Raw genomic sequence first — 18,250 nt, 5'->3', positions numbered from 1 at the left:
AGGTAATGCAGTGGCCTGTTGTGAGAATTAATTTGCACATAGGAGTAGGCTTGCGTAAATTGTTACAGAAACAATTTAAAATGACCATGCCTGAAAAGAACAGAAATTTAAAATCTTGGAGGTTGTGCGTGCTTGTTTACATCTGTATTTGTGATAGTGCTGGCTATTTCAGTTCAATTTGTTTTACTTGGTGGAGTATGAAGTATTAGATCTATACCTGTTAAGCCAGTGTAAAAAGTCACAGCCCCAAGAGCAGGACTATTACTTTTTACATTCTCGCTATGAAACATGTGTACCTATGTTTTATGGTGTCTATCGCTTATGCTATGCAACACACAATTTTAGGAATGATGTGATAGATTATTATGACACTTATTAAATGGTAAATCGTTGCATTTATTATACCTAGGTGTTTCAAGGAAGACATGAAGGGTTAATAAAGATAGCACAGCTAGAATTTAAATTTTTTTGTAGCACCTCATTTTTGTGGCAGGTATCTCGTAATATAAACACTACACTTGGGTTCGAGTTGCAATTGCAGAATTGAATTCCCAAGCAAGTGCGCTGATCATGCTTGTTCATTGAATATTGTCTGTATCGGGACAGTTTTGAGAAATAAATATGCAAAATGTGCGGGGAATTATATTTGTGTTCTAGTGAAACTTTTTCTTCACTGCAGAATGCACCAATATAGATCACAATACATAGAAAATCTATTAAACGGCTGGTGTCACCATTTCTGAGGCTTACGCGTTCTTTGCTGCAATCGTTTTTTATAGCTTCAGAAAGCGTGATACACGCACCAAGATTAATTTATTCTCGCAAAATAAATTGATGTCATCTTTTCTATGTGGACAGTTTTCGGTTTCAGTTTCTGGGCGCCGAATTGGGCTGTGACATGGAAGTGTGGCTTGGTCACGTGGCCACACAAGGCTGTGACACATTTCGTGCTGATTATCGTCTGCCCTCGCTGGCTTTCACGCACACGCGTGCCGCACAAGCACCTACAAAACGAGCGTTTAGCAGCCGCGACGCTTTGCCAAGCCCTGTACGTACGCAGCGGAGGTTACCGAAGGTGACTCACCTCACTACAATAGGTGTGCACACAAGAGGGCGGTAAGGGGGCAGCCACTCCCTTAGTCACCAAAGGGGTGAGGTGTGCAAACACAGCTTCACACATTGGCATAATAAGGAGGGGGTGTGCTGCAATAAACTTTCATTTGCCGTGAAGGGGAAACCTGCGCACGCCTACATTCGCTACAGGTCTGGTATGACGTCACTGCTACTTTCGTCGCCCTTCCTACAGAGCTACCACAGTTATGGACGCACTTGCAATGGGCTTTGGTCGGGAGAATTAGCATTTAGGTACACTTTGAAGATGAATAAAATGTGGTGTAAACATTTGATGTGTCCGATTGTTCATGTGAAGTGTCCTAGCATACAAAGGAAACCCACAAGAGGCTTGTTTTAGTCTCGAAACTTGATGGCACCACCCCTTTAAGCCGATAGATATTTACACAAGAGTTCACAATGCCATGAAACTGCATTAAAGCACAATAAATGGATAATTTATTATTATGCCATTTGATTTCTAGACAGAGTTTGCAATGTCATAAAATAGCATTGAGCACCAGTTGTAGAGTTGGAGCTCAATGAAAGACATATCACACCTGTTTTAGGTCAAATATAGACTGTAGTTCTTCCACATTACAGGATTGTGACTGCAAACTGATGGTTACTTTTGTTGCTTTTCAGTCCAGCAGTGTCCATGATATCTCTTCCAAGGTATGTTAACTATAAAAATATATATACCAATAGTAGCAGTGTTTTTTTATAAATAACACCTGGACAGGTCAGGCTGTTGTGAATGAGAAATCGTCTCCATGTGGTTATGGTCGGCTTGATCATGTACACGCATAAATGTCGGGGAAGCTTTATGCACTCTACTTTGTCTTGATCATTTGTCTCACCATTCACTAAGATACTCTAATGAACATTGTAGTGATCACTCTGGGCTTGCAATGTGTGAGGACTATTTCCGAGAGTTGACAATTGCGTGGAGATCAAATTCTCTGCTTAGAAAAGTTTTAAATAAATAAAGGTAAAATAGTGAGGAGGGAAGTGATTTTACATTGAGGTTTTAATGCAAGCTGATGCCTCCCGAAGGTACTGGTAATAATGGCATCTGCATGTAACAGATAAATGTTGTGGGTGGTTATGACAGCAAGCTTACCTCACTTGCATTCTTTACATTACTAAACTTGTTTCAAACATTTTGTCTGGAAACTTTTTCTTCAAGAGTGCTTTTGAAACAGCTATATATTTATTTAAATATAGTTATAGGGATTCATAGCTTGCTTGCTCAACGTTTTCTGGCCTGTTGTTGGGTTTTCCCAACATGTCAAATCTGAACTGGTGAGTCCAAGCTCAGTAGAGATGAATCATCTGTGAAGATCTTGTGTGGCCATCTTGCAAGAGCCTGTCAGCATTTCGCCATTTTTACTTTAAAAAAGAAAAGAAAAAACACATTGTACATTGCGCTTGAAATGCACGTGATTATTTCAAAAAACGCGTGGTCTATTCATATACGTGCCTAAATTGGTACACATTCTCAGTAGTATCGAATTTTTTGTAGACTGCCACAAAAATTAGAGTCTGGTTCACATGCTAAGTCCGAGTTTTGTGAGTGAAAAAATGTGAAAACGTTCACTTTGTGATAGAAGCTCTGTTTCAGTTTTAAAATAGTCTACATATATCTCCTGGGATAGTGAAATGCTGTGAGAGAATATTTGGATGTCCTTATCTTGCCTAAAAGTATTTCTAACTGCCATTCAAATGCTGTTCCTCTGGGAAAAAAAAAATACATGCTATTTGCTTACTTTATTTTTTTCTTCTTTACAGCCATCAACGTATATATGAATGGCAGGAATCCAATCGGGCTCCTGCACTGGATGCTATGTCATTCAGAAGCTACCCAACCATGAGGTGAAAATGTTCTGTCTCAGTGTATGCCTTACCAATGTTTTAACTGCTTATTATATGCTGCATCTGAAGAATATTGATTTAGAACCGGCCAACACATATGCTACAAAGCAACCACAATATGCTCTATGCTTTTTCTATGGTCTGATCTTCAGCAGCTTTAATTTTCAGGATAAATATAGAAAATCGAGGCTGTATATAGTGAATTTTCTGACGTGATTAATTGAAAGTAAAACCTAGCTTTTCTTTGTCTACTCACATTCACAAATGCTATAATGGTGAATGGTTTTTTTCACATGTGTGCTTATAGATATTGTTGGCTATGCTTTTGGGTGTTTATGCACAAAAAGCAGTGATGATGCCATGATGACCTTTATTGGTTTCAATGCCATTTTCTACTGCCATATCTTTTGCCTGCTGTGCATGTTGCTGGATTAGGCATTTTTCAGTGTTCATGCCATTGCCTAATGCGAATACCTCTCATGCAAGAGTGCAGCTATTTGCAGCTTCACCTGGGCATTTAATTTAGCTGTAACACACATTGTACATTGTCCAAGCTGCAGTAATTTTATACAACTGAGAATTTCGTGGTCATGCTTTTCTGTGTAGATGTGCTTGAGCTGAATGCTGTGAAAGTAGTGTCAGTGTCTTGATGGTGAGTTTTTTTTTTTTTACTGGAACTTGTATGAAACACAGTATTTCAAATGCTTGACTCTCAGAAAATTAAAAAAAATACCAGTTAATTTGAGGTAATTTTTTGTATTTCACCAATTTCAGTTGAAAAAAAAAAAGATATTATAGTAAGCATTATCTATGCTAGGAATTTGCTTGTGGGGTTTTAATTTAACCCTTAGAGGACCTACTTTGTGCCTACTTTATAGGCAGTATTTAAACCACATTGTTGTTATTGGGACCAGCTTTGTGCTAGAGAAATTATTCTGTCACTCTTTAGTAGCAATATGATGTCCTGTTGCTGCACAGAGATGTTGTGATACCACTGATTATGACTTCTTACATTTGCACAATGTCAACAGCGAGTTCATCTATAGACAAGAAAGAGGGAAGTGTCAAACACCCTACTATTTTGCTTCAGCCAAGCTGATGCATACAACTGCACCAATTGCATCATCACCTGGGAGGGTGTGTAGAAATGTGGCTGCTTTTTTTTAAATGCATCTGATTTTCATAACGACAAATGCTTCTTGTGCAAACTTTACTACTTTGAAATCAAACTGCATAGAAATATGACAGAGAGTGAAAGATTTTAAATGAAGTGTTTAGTATTATGGAAGTATTTGAGCACTCCACTCATAAAATCAAAGTATGCTGTGACATAGGTAACCTAAAGTGTATAATTTTTTTGGTGAAGTGATTAATGTGCTGACTATTATAGAGGCAATACTTGGGCCAGCTCTTAATTTAATTTGTAGGCACGGCTGTGCTGGGCATACAGGCAGTAGGCCCAGTGTGATCTGCTCATCATGTCTCACTGCAGACACATACAATACATTCGAATATTTTTTTTAGGTGAACTACATTACAAACTTGATATTGCTTAAAATCTAGTGCCTGATGCCACAATGAAATTTTAACCCAGATCAGTAAGCAGTTTTGACTGCCTGAAGTAGCTGCCTGCGTTAATGGTGCAATAAATGCAATGTCACAACTGTGAGACAAAAATTGTGTTTTGTGAACCACACGAAAGCACTTTTGCCAGGCAGTTGTACCTTCTTTTATATGTGCATGGTGAAGGTGTGTGCACCAGTGGAAGTTGTGTCCTGGGGAAATTCACTTGTGAACAGGGCAAAGCCATCGTGCATCATGCTAGTTTTGAGGCTGCAGATTTGTGAAAATGTGGTTAAATGCGTATTAGTACACCTGTAAACGATGCTATTGAATGGACATTGATTGAGTGATGGTATTATATTATCATTTAATATTATCACTAGCATAGTTTGTTGTGCCCAATATTTGTTTATGTGAAGTGGTAAAATAGCCTTTACTCTGAGAGGCTTCAATCAATTCTTATAGCCATCACTTAGCTTACCACCTAGGTTATATTGACCTTACTGCTGCCAAGTAAGTTGAACAGCTTGGGAAGTGTCAAACATTTTGTGTGTGACTGGACTTGAAGTTGGTGGTACGTCTGAACTATTGCATAGAGGTCATTGGAGGCTACAGCTTTTATGAGTGTTAATTGTTTTGGATCGCCTTATTTGTGTTTGTTTTTGGTATGCTTGTGAATTATTTATATGAAAATGTAGCTGTTAAAGGACTTGTAATGAGAAGACTTTACTTTCTGTTGGCCTGAATGCCCTATGACCTTTGACAATCATGTACAATGTTTGAAATAGCACAAGCTTGTTGTCGAACAACCGTAAAAGAAGTAAAAAAACACATGCTAGCAAAAGGAATTCTTGTCTTCATAAGCGTAAGACACCTTGAGATCTGCCTTTATTTTTCAGTTGCGCTTGACTGTCACAGGTTTTCATGACTGAATCCTCTTCTTATGTACAATGAACAATAGTCACATTCCTATTTTAACTGCCACCACTGTTCATGATGAAACCTTAGCATTACATGTCAACTCGCATACTGAATGAAAAGGACTGGTGACCGAGTAAACACAGGTTATTTTCTATTCTACTTAGCCATCATTGGAGATAATGCTTTGAGACTATTTAATAATAAGACTAATACTTTGTTACAACTGATCACTAGCCTAGCGTTCATATTGTAAACAACTTTTTTGAAAAAACTTCTCATGAATCGAATGCTACAGAATTAATACTGTGGAGTTCTCTAACTGATTCAGTATTATGTAGAGATGAAGTATTGCAACACATTTAAATGACATATCGTACCTAAATACATGTTTGTTATGGGGCCTAATTTCATGAAACAGGTTAAATTTAAGCATAATTTATGAAGCTATTATTGCAACCTCAAATTGTGCCTTGTTCAACACAAACAGCTTCTGTGAAAGCTAACACTTTAAGACTTTACATGCAAGGTCTACATTGTGTAGTTTTCACCTATTATGAAACTTTTTGGTACTAGTGCATTGCAAGCCTTCTACCGAGATACTGGTGTAAAATTTTTGCCGTCCCCCTTTCCCCTGATATATGTGTATATATAATCTTACACACATACACTATGGCAGGAGTGTTCATAAAGTAAGTTTCTCTGCCATTGAACTTGCATGCTACAAGAAGCTTTGCAAATAATTTTCAATTCTACATGCAAATGCCAGTATAGATCGAAATTATGGCTTGCTAGTTTTTGTTGCAAGAAGTTTAATGGAGTAAAATGTTACATTATACAGGGAGCAAATTCAGTGCAAACATGACAGTCATGGTGCATGTACATTTGATGGCATGTTTTGTGCAGAATGTACAAGCATGATGTAACAAGGGGTTGAGGGACTGGGTGGAAGGACATGAGCGTGTAACTTGAAATTCAGTATTGAGGAGATGGTGGCTTACTCACCAGTGGTTCTTTGGCTACATGGCATGCTGCTGCTGAGTAGGATGTGAAGAAAGAACCATGTTCAGTCTACCACTATGAGATACCTCAAAGTACATAGTTATGTACTTAACTACTTACTAATATTTTGCTTCAAGGTATTATGCCAGAAATCTTTCAAGGTTGCTAGCAAATAATTCAACCAATGTGATGGCACTTCTTACATTCAGAACCAGCACCAGATTTCGATGCAGCATTACCCTGGTTTCTGTGGAAAGTTAGTTCTTTTTTCCTTTGCTGCCTCTGAGGATCTCATACACAGTATTTGCTGCCAAAAATCAGCATTGCATTATCTCTTATTTTTCTTCTTTTCTCGACACTCCAACATAAAGCTGAGGTAAGGATGGGAAACTCATTTTATGGCATTAATAAGTAATGTCCTAATACTCTGCTCAACGAAACCTGTCTCTTGCCAACATCGTCTGGTTTAAATGGTCCCGGCACATCGTGATACCTTTTGCTTGTGTTATTGCTACCGGTTGTTATAATTCCATGCTTAGTATTCCTGCACTTTATTTTTCGGCTACATCATTTGATCGCCCATTTGTGCTGGCACCGTTGGGGACAGGTCCTCCTTTTTCACATTCGTGCTCCACATAATTGACTAATACAAGTTACACGGATTGTTCTGTATACACTCATGCATGCACAATATAAATTTATAGATGTTTCAGTTTCATAAACATTCGGTTGAAACTTGTGATTTTGCATAATACAGTAGACTCTCAGTAAATGGAAATATGTTAAACAGAATACTGCTTAAACAGAAATATTTCCACGGCTATGCTTGGTTTTGGGCTTGTATTCTGCACCTATGTTCTTCTCTTAGTAGACCGAACTCCTGTTAAATGGAACATATTTTCCCGGTCCCTTCAGGTTCCGTTTACTGAGAGTTTACTGTACAAGTATTTAATCATGTGGTGTGATATTCTCAGTTGCACAGAACCTTGATGTTGGTTGAGGGTTTTTCTCAAATGATTAAACGTAGCTCTTAGCTTCTAGTGCCTGCAATCCTCAGCAAAACTAGGAACTGTATTGATGTGTATGAAAACAATCGTGATTACCCAGCATGACGAACTGTGGTGCTATGTAAAAGCATAGAAACACTTCCTGGTTGTTTCATTTATGTGCGGTGCCTGAGATTTTAGTAGTAGCTTCAACATCCATTTGTTATTGCCGCATGATGTGTGTATGCTTTAAAGTATGCTTCCCACATATACTGTTTTGTAATTTGGTGCAGAGCAGACATCTATGCTTGGGCAAAAGGATATTACAGGCACTGTGCTATGCCAAGAGCTAAAAGCCAGTTTAGACTGCTATGCCAGCCTCTGCAATTATCATAAAGGTTGTCTTTCCAATCTTGGAAGTGAGACATTATATATAGTTTGGACAAGCAGGTTTGCTTGCATTGAAACTAAATCTAGAGGCTAGAACGAAAGTTAGGTAAGTCGAAACTCTTTGAATGTCAGTTACAGCTGAAAGCATGCTTTCATATTATTATTGTTATTCTTTGAGCAATTTACCACAAGGCATATGTCCCAAAAATCAGCAATAAGGCATCAGTAAATGCATGACCTTCTGTTTCATGCAGGGGCTACATTGTTTTGTGAAGTTTTTGCCCAATTATTCAACAAATAAAGTAATCTGGCAGACTTGGTTTTAATGTGGTCTGCCTGAGTTACCTATACTTAACATTCTTAGTACGGTCTTGCTACCATAAAATATGAGATCATTCACCACAGTGATATTGTGCGAGCTAGGCTTTAGCTTCACATACCACAGCAGGCAGCTTTGCTGTTATTTCTATCTACATAAATTTTAACAATGTTAAAAGTGTAGGGCCTATGTTATTAGGGCAAAATGTATTGATGGCAATGCCTAGTGTATGTATGAACCAGTTTCTCCTCTAGCAGTAAAGCAGACTGGAATTCTTCAGCGTAATCCCTTTGCTCATGCAGCTTTCATAGCTACTTAGTTACGAAACCAGAAGAGAAAAAGCTTTCTGGTGTGGGAATAAAGATACAAAAGCGTGCTTACTTGAAGGTGGTGGCGTTGATCTTTTATACATAGTCACAGGCATAGTTTGCTGGTCGGCTGCCAGTTCTGCCTCTTCTTATGCAAGGAACCATTCTTTATTTGTGCCCTAGTGCTTTTATGCATGCACACTGTAAATATGTAAAGAGTATTTGTGTTTTTATGTGTGACTTATTACTTGCCATTGGACAATGTGTGCTCCTAGCAATTGTGTACAACAATGTCACGTTGTGGCATCTTCAAGTTAAGTGCGTGATTCAGTATTTATTCTCTAATAATGTATTCTCTTATTCAGCTATGTGTAGTGATCAATGTATCTCAATCATAACAATGTAATGCCAACGAGTGCCTTAACTGTAGTCAAGAGATACTTTACAGTGAGCTCTACTTGGAAGGCTTCATTATGTGTAGGCTTTACAAACATTGTTAGTGTACATGTTATTGAGTGTACTAGTGTCTGTTCTCGGATATTTCTTTTTTTTTTTTTTTTGGTGTCTGCATTCTTGACACCATACCATTTGTGTAATAAGTGTGACTGCACTGTTATACAGTGTGTCCCAGGTAATTTTAGCCGGAGTTTAAAAATATGCCAGAACACTTAATCACGACGCGACTAAATGCATATTGCTCACCGCTGCCTGGACTTAGACTATTTTTTGTGTTCTCAAATATTGTTTAATCAGATCTGTTTAATTAACTTACTTTTAAGGGAACAAAGATGGATAAAAAATTTCAATGAGAAAGTTGTAGATCAGCTTGCAAAACGTCCAAATAGATAGTTTTTAACTTTATATCTGTTAAGTATTAGTGTTTTTCTGCTGATGACAAATGCATGCAAAATACAAAAAATACCACGTGACAAACCTGCTCGTGCGCCAGTACGCACAATGATTTTAGTGCTCCCTAACGTTCCGCGTACGAAGGACCATAGTATTTTTCCCATTGTGCTGTCTCGGCAGGGCCGCAAATATGGTGGTGGCTTTACGATGAACACATTGTGCTATTGGCCACAAAAAGATAACCGCTGTGACTGCTTATCGCTGTCAGCAACCGGTGTGAGGGAAGCGTGTCGTTCGTACACGGAACGTTAGAGAGCACTAGAATCATCGTGCGCACTGACACGCGAGCGGGTTTGTCTCGTGGTATTTTTTTGTATTTTGCGTGCATTTGTTATTAGCTGAAAAGCACTAATATCTAACAGATATAAAGTCCAAAACTATCTATTTGGACGTTTTGCAGGCCGATCTACAACTTTCTTATTGAAATTTTTTATCCATCTTTGTCTCTTAAAAAGTTAGTTCATTAAACAGATCTAATTAAACAATATTTGAGAACACAAAAAGTAGTTTGACTAAGTCCAGGCAGCGGTGAGCAACATGCATTTGGTCGCGTCGTAACTACGTGTTCCGGCATATTTTAAACTCTGGCTAAAGTTACGTGGGACACCCTTTAGATGAGGTGAACTTCAAGAAGTTCATGATTAATTTCTCTTTTATTATGACTACATATGTTTGTTACGGTGTGCTAGCAATGCTTGAGGTTTTGTATGTGCCACAAATACATTTTGATACTCTTCTTTTTTCTTGTAATTGTGAAGACTGAACACTCTTTTTGTGTGTTGCAGCGGTGTCATTTGTTGTGTTGTGCACACTTCTTACAAACATGAATAAAACACAGCTCATATGGCTGGCTGCTTTTATTCTGTCTCATAGTTCTCTGCCACATGATTTGTGACAAATGGAATTCATATAATGCAAAATAATGGCATGTCTCTCAGTTCATAGTGAAGAAAAGGTGCAAATACAGCATCTATCCTTTTTTCTGCTGCCTCTACAGTATGGCTAGCTTTGTACATTTGTAGAAACAGCACACCAGAACAAGACGTCTGAGTCTTATGGTCTGAAACTGCTCTGGCAACTGTGGGATGCTTGTGCACACGCCACCTGGTGAATTGTTCATTTTTTGCCTTCTTTTTCTGCATGCTAGGTCTGCATGCATCATTAACTTGTCAGAAAAGGGTGCTTCACACTTGTATGGATAAAGATTAAATAAGGAGGCGGGCATCTTGCAACTCAAAGGGAAGCGCTTTAAAGCGAGGTCAGGTTGACTCGGAAGACGTGAAGTGAGATTCTGTAAAGGAGAAGAAGAATGCACCTGCTGTGGGGAAGCTAAAAAAAAGTCGCAGTATGTTTTGATGGAATGCGAAATACCCACCCTGGTGCACGAGCCTACGTGGAGCCTTGTGTCTTACAGACAATATTGGGGAGGTAAACATGTCCGCGATAGAAATAAATAAAAAAACAGTTATAAGATTGGTGGCAGATTAGTGGTGAAAAGGTGGGGAGAAAGAACCAAAATAAATATGAAAACTGAGGTTACTCTGCTGTAAGCTGTAGAAAGTTGAGCTGTCAACTCATGGGCTTTTTTTATTTGAAATATTTATTTGAAGTAGACTAAGCATCGGGCTTTATAGAAAGATAGCAAAATGTGTTTTTTTTTTAGTTCAGTGGCACACAGGTCACGGCCCCATTATTAAAGGGACGCTCATAATGTCGCATAGTTGCATGTATTTGTCCCACGCTTCAATAGCTTTCTCTTCATTCGTGCCAGTGATCCTGCTGAAAACTACACAGGGAGGCGGATGACAAGGGGGCATGAACATGCGCCCATACGTCGGCGCGCGTCGTGACCTTGAGCAATTTTTTTTTACCTGGCTGCGAACGCGCAGCTTGCAGTGTGATCGCGAGCGTAGGCATGGGGTGGCATCTCGAGGTTGCCCCGGTAACTGCGCAGCTGACGATCCTGAAACCGCCGTGGACGTGGGTATATGGCGCAGAAATTTGGGTATATGGCATCATTTGTGGAGAGAAGAGGGTGCGATTTCTAGCTGACGGAGAATTAATTGTAAATTCTAGGCCGCGTTATAATGTTTGGCTCGTGTGTTCTAGAGAGCCTTGAATATCGATTTACAGCGTTTTCTGACCACGCCCAAAAATTGTTGCAGGCCCCTCAAAAGAACCCCTGACAGCAGAAGCTTGGTAGCGAATTTTTTACAGTAATTTGTTGGTTTGTTTGGCAATGCCGAAATTAGATCGTTATTGCTGTGACGTATTCTATAATCAACGTTTATTCAGAACGATATTGCGTCAGTTTAAAACGTCTGCCTAAATAAGAAACTAGCGCCCCACAGCGGAGCAGCGTCTGAGACTACGTGCGTTCAAGCTTCGATGACACTGAAACACACTGTTTTCAAACAGAGGGACCCATGGGCGGTGAAGAATGAAACGATGTGGGTGCTTTGTGCGTGTCCCCTCAGAAATAAGGAAAGCATTCCTGGCGTAAGCAGCCGCCTCGAGAACAGCCCGACAACATAGCGAGAGGGGTGATGAACAAAAGTCCTCACCGGGTACTTGTCGGGGTATTGTGCGCGCGACGCGCCCCGCAAATGTTATTGACCTCTGCAACGTCACAAGGGCATCCCCCGTCTACGGCAAACCACCGAAAATGTCGATTGCACCCGAATACTCGGACGAGCATGCAGTAACTTAAAACCAAATCAAAATATCTTCTAGACGACGTTCGCCACTAATAATCTGTATGAGGTGGCCCCACATGCAGGACTATCAAACAACACTAGCATTCCGAGTGTCCAAATTTGGTGTCAGGGGTCCTTTTGTACGAGCTAGAGGCAAGCGTGCAGTATCCTTGTCAAGAACCACGAAAACCAGACGCGACACCCCTTGTTCACGAATTTTATTGCGATAACAATGACAGTGAAACTTCACTTAAACGAACCTGAAGGGACCCCAGGAAAAAGTTCGTTAATGTGAAAGTTCGCTGAAATAAATATAGCAATTGCAACATTTCCATTTTCAGAGTGCATCAGGACCTCAAGAAGAAAAAAACCTCAGTTGTTGAAATAAAAATTGAAGTTGAGCCCCCCCCCCCCCCTCCATTTTGTAGTTCTATTTCTTTGAATCAAAGTTTCTGCATATTTAGCATAGTTTTATATATGTAGCGTTTTTTTTTTTTTGCGGCACTTTTGCTCCTAGGACTTCAGTTTGTTGCGACTCCGGGTCCAGCGGATCTCATTTTGTTAGTGGGCCCCCGTTGTAGGAGCCATCGTCCAACAAACCAGGCGCTCGTAAGAACCCAATGGGTCACAAAAATCCGGTGGACATCTACCGGTATGCCAGTTTTGGACATACATACGTCCGACGGAGATCCACAGAAATTCGCCAGCTGCACTGCAGTCGTCTGTAGGACCCCTATGCGGAAAAAAGTTGTCGATCCGTAGAACTTCCAATATGTGACAAAAACCGTACGTTTGGACGAACGTTTTTAGACACTCTAAAAACGTTGGTTCGGACACAGGACGGATCTGCAGCTAGCCTTTCAGTACGTACTATGGACGTACCTGGGAATATCGCTGAAATTACCGGACGTTCATTGGACATTCATTGCCTTATATGAGGCTTCACAGAGTTTTAGTGCTGGGGCCCCAGGCGGCTTGCGTACGTGAGTCCTTGTGTTCCTTTATATTCTCCAAAGGGGCGGTGGTGAGTACAAAGGAGCGTGACAGCGTGCGCGCGCTGACAATTTAGAAGTATAGCGGCACTGAAACTCTCTAACACAATGCTCGTCCACGCGATTGGTGGAGGGTGCTGCGTATGCATTACGTTTACACAAGCCTCGATTTATTGCGCATGACAAGAGCGAACGTTAAATTATAGCGCGCAAACAAGATCGTGCCTTTAATGAACGTACTCCTTTGTACAGAAGCGTGCGTAGCCAGGGGTTGGCACAGTCGGCCCATGCCCCTTTGAAATATTTTTTCGCCATGGCATAGATAGCGCAAAATGAACATTTGCCTGCATTGCCCCCCCACCCCACCCCTTCCTCCCGTAAGAAAATTCTGCGTGCGCCCCTGCGGTAGCATCAACTTGCCTGGCTGTTCTGACAGCGTAGTGCGCTGCATCTAAGATATCAAGCAAATAATGACATGACATGGTGGATAGTACGGGGTGCAGCAATGTATATTTATTTTAAAAACTTCAAATGAATTTCGAATATAATATAAGCTTTCACGTGAAATTTTATGAACAATGACCAATGACGATCATATGTCGCACTCCGGGTCCCGTCAAAAAAAGTGCACTGGCGGTCGCGTTAGCAGGCGCGGTCCCAGCCCCAATGTACTGCACCACGGGGCAGGAATACTGAGCGAGCACTCGGCGGGGAGGAACTGATTATGTTCTCGTTTGCGGCATGCCGATAGGTGGCTCGCCGGACTGAGGGCCGTGGGGGGCTGCTGGCAAATTCGGCAAAGTACATCCGGCACGTGGGCGACACTTTCCAAATGTGAGAAAACTGGGTTATGGCACGATATCAACCATGCGACACGCATAGAACGGCGCGGCAAAAGAGAGGGTGATAAGGAAGGAGGTTCACTGTGCGGCGAGGGTGTTGTGGCGAGGGGCTTTAGTGGTGACCATAAATGAGCGCCGCTACTTTCCTACGTCACGGGGCTTTCCTACACCAAAGAAGGGGGGAGGGGGCGGGGCATAGAGCAAAGAAAGGGGTGGGATATATTTAATCTACCGGAGCAAAGATCGTAGCGCCATCTCTCGGGTCCTCGCGAAGCAGAAGATTATCGGGCAGCGGATAGTTCCGGAGTTTGCTCACCACACCGTGTGCTCACCTAAAGTATTCTTGCACCGTGTCTTGCACGAACAACAGTGATGAAAAGCTGCATACAAGAAAAAGTAAGTAAGCTACATACAAGTTCAAAAACATAACACAGATTTCCAATTACAGATCCGATAAAATGCTGTCATGTATTTGAAAATAACAATGAATCATAACTTTACTCAGGCGAGGCACGTATACGGTAGAAACGTTGCACTTCGTCGGCGACTGGCCGGCATAGTTGTAAGCATGCTTGCCTACAAGTATGTCGGCTTGTCGCTCTCACACACATGCCCACAAACGTGAGCTGTGACCTGCAGAAGAACAAGATTATCCAAAAAATAGATCGAGTTAGTACGATTCACACCGGCCTGTGTTCTATAGCGCGTCCGACCAAGATTCAAGCACCAGCAAACAACTGTCATAAGTATACCTACTGTTTTAATTGCAATTTTAAAACGTTCCAGTAATGAAATGACGAAAACTGAGGGGCACAATAAATTGGACTTACCGAAAGAAGCACGTTATCCGAATGGACGACATTTTACGAAGGTGGCAAGCAAATCCGGCCATTGAATGGAAATGCACCGTCAGCGAAAACACACAGTAGAACTTGTTTCACGAAACACTGATGCAAGATATGCGGAAAACAGAATGCGGACTGCCCCGCCGCGGTGGTCTAGGGGCTGCTGACCCGCAGGTCGCGGGTTCGAATCCCGGCTGCGGCGGCTGCATTTCCGATGGAGGCGAAAATGTTGTAGGTCCGTGTGGTCCGATTTGGGTGCACGTTGAAGAACCCCAGGTGGTCAGAATCGCCGGAGCCCTCCACTATGGCGTCTCTCATAGTCATATGGTAGTTTTGGGGCGTTAAACCACACATATCAATCGGAATGCGGTATGTTACTTGACTCTGGGTAACAGCCAATTATCCGTACAGGAAAGCTGAACACGCCAAGCGATGACCGCCGGCCTGTCGATCGAGCCACCGCGCATCGTTGCTGGGGGAGGGCAAGTTTCACGGCCGCTGGATTAAAAAAAAAAAAGAAAAACATGGTCGTGCAAGTTCTAACATGCGTGATATTGTACTGCGTCACCGCTTACTCGAAGCCATGGAGTGCCTTAGCTGATTCGAGCTGGCGTGCGCGCAAATGAGCGCCTGTGTTTTGCTCACGTGTCGCACCCGTTATTGTATCGGTCGCAGTTGCGCGAGCTTGTTGCTGCAAGCATCATTATACAAGCGCCCAATTTTTTTAAAACATTAAACGTGCTAGCGTTGGCCGCCCAGTCTACGAGAGCCTTATCAACTGAGCACAGCGGCAAAATTATATAACGACAACACGTGCATGCACGCTGTAGTCTCCTGGACTGTTCTGGGATCCGGACAACGGGATACCGACCGGGAATAGGGACTTAATGACTCGGCGGTCGGTGCTCGCACGTTCAGGTAAAAAAAAAAATCACAGCATATCCACGGAATGAATGATGATGAGTGGGGCGAAGCGTCCATCAATCCATCCGTGCGTCCGTCCATTTTGACATGACGTTTGGTCATTTTGGCACTTTCTCGACGCAACCTTCTCAGAATCATTGAGGTGGACGTTGAACGCTGGCTCTTTATAGTGCCTAAACAATTATTGAAGTACACGTTATGAACTTGTTTGGCAGATCAGGCTATGTTGGAGTTTAAAAAAATGCTAATAACCTACAAGCGAGCACATTTGAGGGGCTATACTTCACTATTGAAAATGTCTGTTTTAGGTCTTCTCTTAGACCAAAACGTACATAACCGTTTGTAGCAATTTCGAAAAGTCATTAATGTTTTGTTTCTTGGGATGTCTCGTGCATGTCCGTCTGCTGTCCAAATTATTGCGTCCACATCAAATCCGTTGAAGATATCCTTCGAATGTTCCAGACAGAATAGAAAAGGGATGTAAAGAGAAACCTAAATGCAACGGCCCTAGGTTGTCGCTTAGGTAACCGATTCCGGACTTGGACGTTCAGCTATAATTCGGATGCCCACAGGATTTTTGTGGCCCATTGGGAATGACAAAGATTTATTTACATGGTTAGGAACTGAGAAGTCGACATAAGGTGATTAAGTGATCAGATCTGTAAAATCTCGTTGAAGAACTGAAATTATACAAAAGAAATCACAGCACATTCACGAAGTCAATGATGATGAGTGGGGCGAAGCTTCGGAGGGTTTTATTGGTAAACCGCGAATCATATGTTTGTCCGTCCGTCTGTCCACACCTGCTGAATGAACACAACAAGTACCGCCATCTAGTTTTATGCCATCTCGCATCTTTTCATCATCACGACCGGGCGCGTGCAGGTGCAATCTAGATTGGCGGTGTCATCATTAGAGATACTGTATATGCTACCTAAAGGTAGCATATACAGTAACTCTAGTCATCATATACTAGTAACGCCATCTAGTTAACACTCAAAGAACTAAACTAGAGGTGAGTATACTTACAACTACACACGTCGAGGATGTACAGACACACGACTTAAAGGACAATGAAACACTTTAAAAACGAGATTATTATGTGATGATACGTAATTTAATGCGGCGAACTCGAAAAACAAGTCGAAAACGTGCATAAACTAACGCAAATAACTTTATTTTGCCGAAAACAAGCACAGGCGCTGCGGTCGCCATAGCGACTCTCGCCACTGCTGTGATTGGTCGAAGCTCCATGACGTCACTGTCAGGAAGGTGATGATAGCTGATAAGCCAGCAGTTTTTTACGTCGCATGTTACTGAAAGTGCGCCCTGGGGACGGGCATTTTTCTATGCAAAGAGCCCTGCAACACTTTTTCAGCAAGGTCGGAAAAACGCTGCTGATCGATAGTAGAAGGCTCCTGAGAACGCGCGAGCCAATAATAGTGCAGCAAGTGGCCTGGAATATACAATTAATTCTCTAAGTCAGCCAGAGAGTGTTTCCCCTTCGTTCTGCAAATGATGCCATATACCCAAATGACCGCACTATATGCCCAAATTCATGCCCGTTGGCTGATTTGAACATCGTGAGCCGCATAGTTACCTTGGCCGCCGCGGGCCGCCACGTACCCGACCTTGCGATCACACTGAAACTAAGTCATGCGTTCGAGGAAAAAAAAAAGCAGAAGTGATCAATGTCATGACGCATACTCAGCGTATTTTTTTTCCCTTGTGCCAACCCTGTTTGCTTAGTTTCTGGCGCACTAGTTAACGAGAGTAAAGAGAAAACAATTACAGCGTGCGGCAAAGTACTATGCTCATACTTGATGGATTTAAAAATTTTTTGGGGGTAGATTCGTGAGGCACTGTAAACTCCTTTGATTAAGTCATCGTGGTTGTTTGCAAAAAAGTTGCAGGGCTCCTTTAAGGTACATTTAGCGCTTACAGCAGCTTCGTTCATTGCAGAACGTTATAAAATTTTTGCAGGGGTGTGCGAATAGGGAAATTTTACCTCGAATTGAATTCGAATCGAATAGTGGCCAAAAATATTGAATATAAATCGAATATTGAACCCTAAAAATTTTATTGACATTTGGAGGGAATAACGAAGAAATGAAATATGCTCATGTCTTTGAGCACGAAATTCGTTAAGAGGCTGTTATAAAACTATCACAAATAGTCACATGCACAGGCACGTTGATAAAATAGGCGCCATGCAGTCTGCAGCGGCACTCATGACTGCTAACAGTATATGGGTACGGTAGATAGTTTTTGTTTGTTTGCTTGTTTGTTTATTTTTTATGGTAACAGAAAATGGCTCATCTGACAAAGGAAACGTGCTTCCTTGTCATCAGTGTTACTATATCGAAAATTATTCCGGCACCCACTCACAGCGGTGTTTTAATGGACACGCCGGAACGATGGGAGTTTCTTCTATAGTGCATGTGGTGGGGTAGTGGCGACTGCACAGCAGAAGCAAATTTTCACACGTGAAGCCAATCACTGCAGGTTTGGCGGGGAAAAGCCGGAATGTTTTACGGCGCTTGCAGTATGCGCAACTGGCCTACGCAAGAA

General features: G+C 41.6%; 1 protein-coding gene across 5 annotated transcripts in view; it reads left to right on the top strand.

The window, feature by feature from the left end:
- Positions 1-18,250, top strand: part of Cad74A (cadherin 74A) — a 373,926-nt gene that overhangs the window by 78,054 nt on the left and 277,622 nt on the right. For 3 of the 5 annotated variants that reach the window (XR_012887376.1, XM_075879444.1, XM_075879443.1), the window contains exons 40-41: positions 1,756-1,785; positions 2,902-2,985. Coding sequence is in view for 4 of the 5 variants with exons in the window: in XM_075879444.1 (XP_075735559.1) it covers positions 1,756-1,785; positions 2,902-2,985 (114 nt within the window). In the remaining variant the exon portion in view is untranslated. Of the gene's footprint in view, positions 1-1,755; positions 1,786-2,901; positions 2,986-4,016; positions 10,241-18,250 lie in introns of those variants that run through there. The other 2 variants (XM_075879442.1, XM_075879445.1) reach the window with 1 other exon arrangement.

Source organism: Rhipicephalus microplus, chromosome X (genome assembly GCF_043290135.1).
Source record: "Rhipicephalus microplus isolate Deutch F79 chromosome X, USDA_Rmic, whole genome shotgun sequence".
Taxonomy (NCBI): Eukaryota; Metazoa; Arthropoda; class Arachnida; order Ixodida; family Ixodidae; genus Rhipicephalus; species Rhipicephalus microplus.
This window is presented reverse-complemented; position numbering and strand designations above follow the sequence as displayed.